The sequence below is a fragment of the Eurypyga helias genome, unplaced genomic scaffold, assembly GCF_000690775.1.
Source record: "Eurypyga helias isolate BGI_N326 unplaced genomic scaffold, ASM69077v1 C15749527, whole genome shotgun sequence".
NCBI classification, from domain to species: Eukaryota; Metazoa; Chordata; class Aves; order Eurypygiformes; family Eurypygidae; genus Eurypyga; species Eurypyga helias.
This window is the reverse complement of record NW_010285124.1, coordinates 1-1,444: the sequence shown is the minus strand read 5'-3', so window position 1 is coordinate 1,444 and position 1,444 is coordinate 1. Positions and strand designations below refer to the sequence as shown.

The 1,444-nt window shown below is 43.3% G+C and overlaps 1 protein-coding gene across 1 annotated transcript; it reads left to right on the top strand.

Moving 5' to 3' along the window:
- Positions 1 to 5: 5 nt before the first annotated feature.
- LOC104515894 (patched domain-containing protein 3-like) lies at positions 6 to 1,010 on the top strand (the record flags this gene model as incomplete). The annotated part of the gene is made up of 1 exon (XM_010160043.1): positions 6 to 1,010. A coding segment is annotated over one exon (1,005 nt), but the record flags the coding sequence as incomplete, so codon positions are not given.
- Positions 1,011 to 1,444: the final 434 nt, after the last annotated feature.

The following is a 1,444-nucleotide window of genomic DNA, read 5'->3' as shown; positions in this document are numbered from 1 at the left end:
TTCCGTACTATGACGACGAGGACAAATACTTCTCAGAGTATGGACCCAGGGTCATGGTGGTCATTACTAAGAGCGTAGAGTACTGGAATGAGACTGTTCGTCACAGCATTGAGAACTGCACACAGAAATTAGAGGACAATTCTTACGTAGATAAGAACCTCTCAGAGTCATGGCTGAGAGCATATATAGAGCTTGCCAGAAATAGTTCGATAAATATAAACAATAAGGCTGTCTTCATTGACAACCTATCTACACTCTTCAGCGTTGCTCCCACTTTTGCGTGGGACATAAACAAGACTCAGGATGAAATAAAAGCTTCACGTGTCTTCATCCAGACGGTGAACGTGACCTCAGCCATTGATGAGAAGAACCTTCTCAATCAGTTACGAGAGGCAGCCAAGCAGTGCCATGTTCCATTAATGGTGTACCACCCGGCGTTCATCTACTACGATCAGTACCTGGTCATAGTGCAGAACACCATTCAGAACATTATCGTGGCTGCCGGGGCAATGCTCGTCGTCTCCCTTTTGCTGATTCCCAACCCCTTGTGTTGCTTGTGGGTGACTTTCGCTATAGCGTCTGTTATAGTCGGTGTTGCCGGTTTCATGACGTTTTGGAATGTCAATCTGGATTCCATATCCATGATCAACCTGGTCATTTGTATAGGGTTTTCAGTAGATTTTTCTGCTCACATTTCCTATGCCTTTGTTACGAGTGAAGAGTCGTCAGCCAATAAAAGGGCAGTCGAAGCTCTGTCCCTGCTGGGTTACCCAGTCTTACAAGGTGCAATTTCTACTATATTAGGAGTAGTTGTCCTGGCCGCAGCAAAAGCCTACATCTTTAGGACATTTTTCAAGATTATGTTCCTTGTTATTTTGTTTGGGGCTCTTCACGGTCTTGTTTTCATTCCGGTGTTTTTAACCTTTTTTGGCAACTTTGGCAGATCACCTCACGATACCAAATCCCAAAACCTAGATCTTAGGCTTAAAAAAGATAAGGATTGTCCGTGACTAAGTTAAATGTAAAATATTTTATATTTATTATGTGTAGATTAGTACGCAGAGGCTTTCAGGGAATGTGAGTAGTTAAGAAAAAAAAGGACAGGAAAGTAAATTTAACAGGGAAGCGAAGGCTTCAGAAAAGCCAGGCAAGAAGAATAACAGATGAAGGAATTAAAATGCACAGAAGGGATTTGCATTTCTCCTTTTTGTGTGTGTTTGACTAACACTGTCGTGTTGTTAAACCTTTCTTTGTGACTTGCTTAGTGAATGTATTATTATAAACAACGACTCCTGCCGTCAGCTTAACGGACTACGTTGCTGGTTTGTCAGGCAACGTGCGCAGGAGGGAAGGAAAACTCCCCCTGGTTTGCATTTCCTGGCTGTTTACCTTGATGCTGTAACTCAGCCCAGCGCTGAGCCTGAAGCCAGTTTCCCCCCAAGAG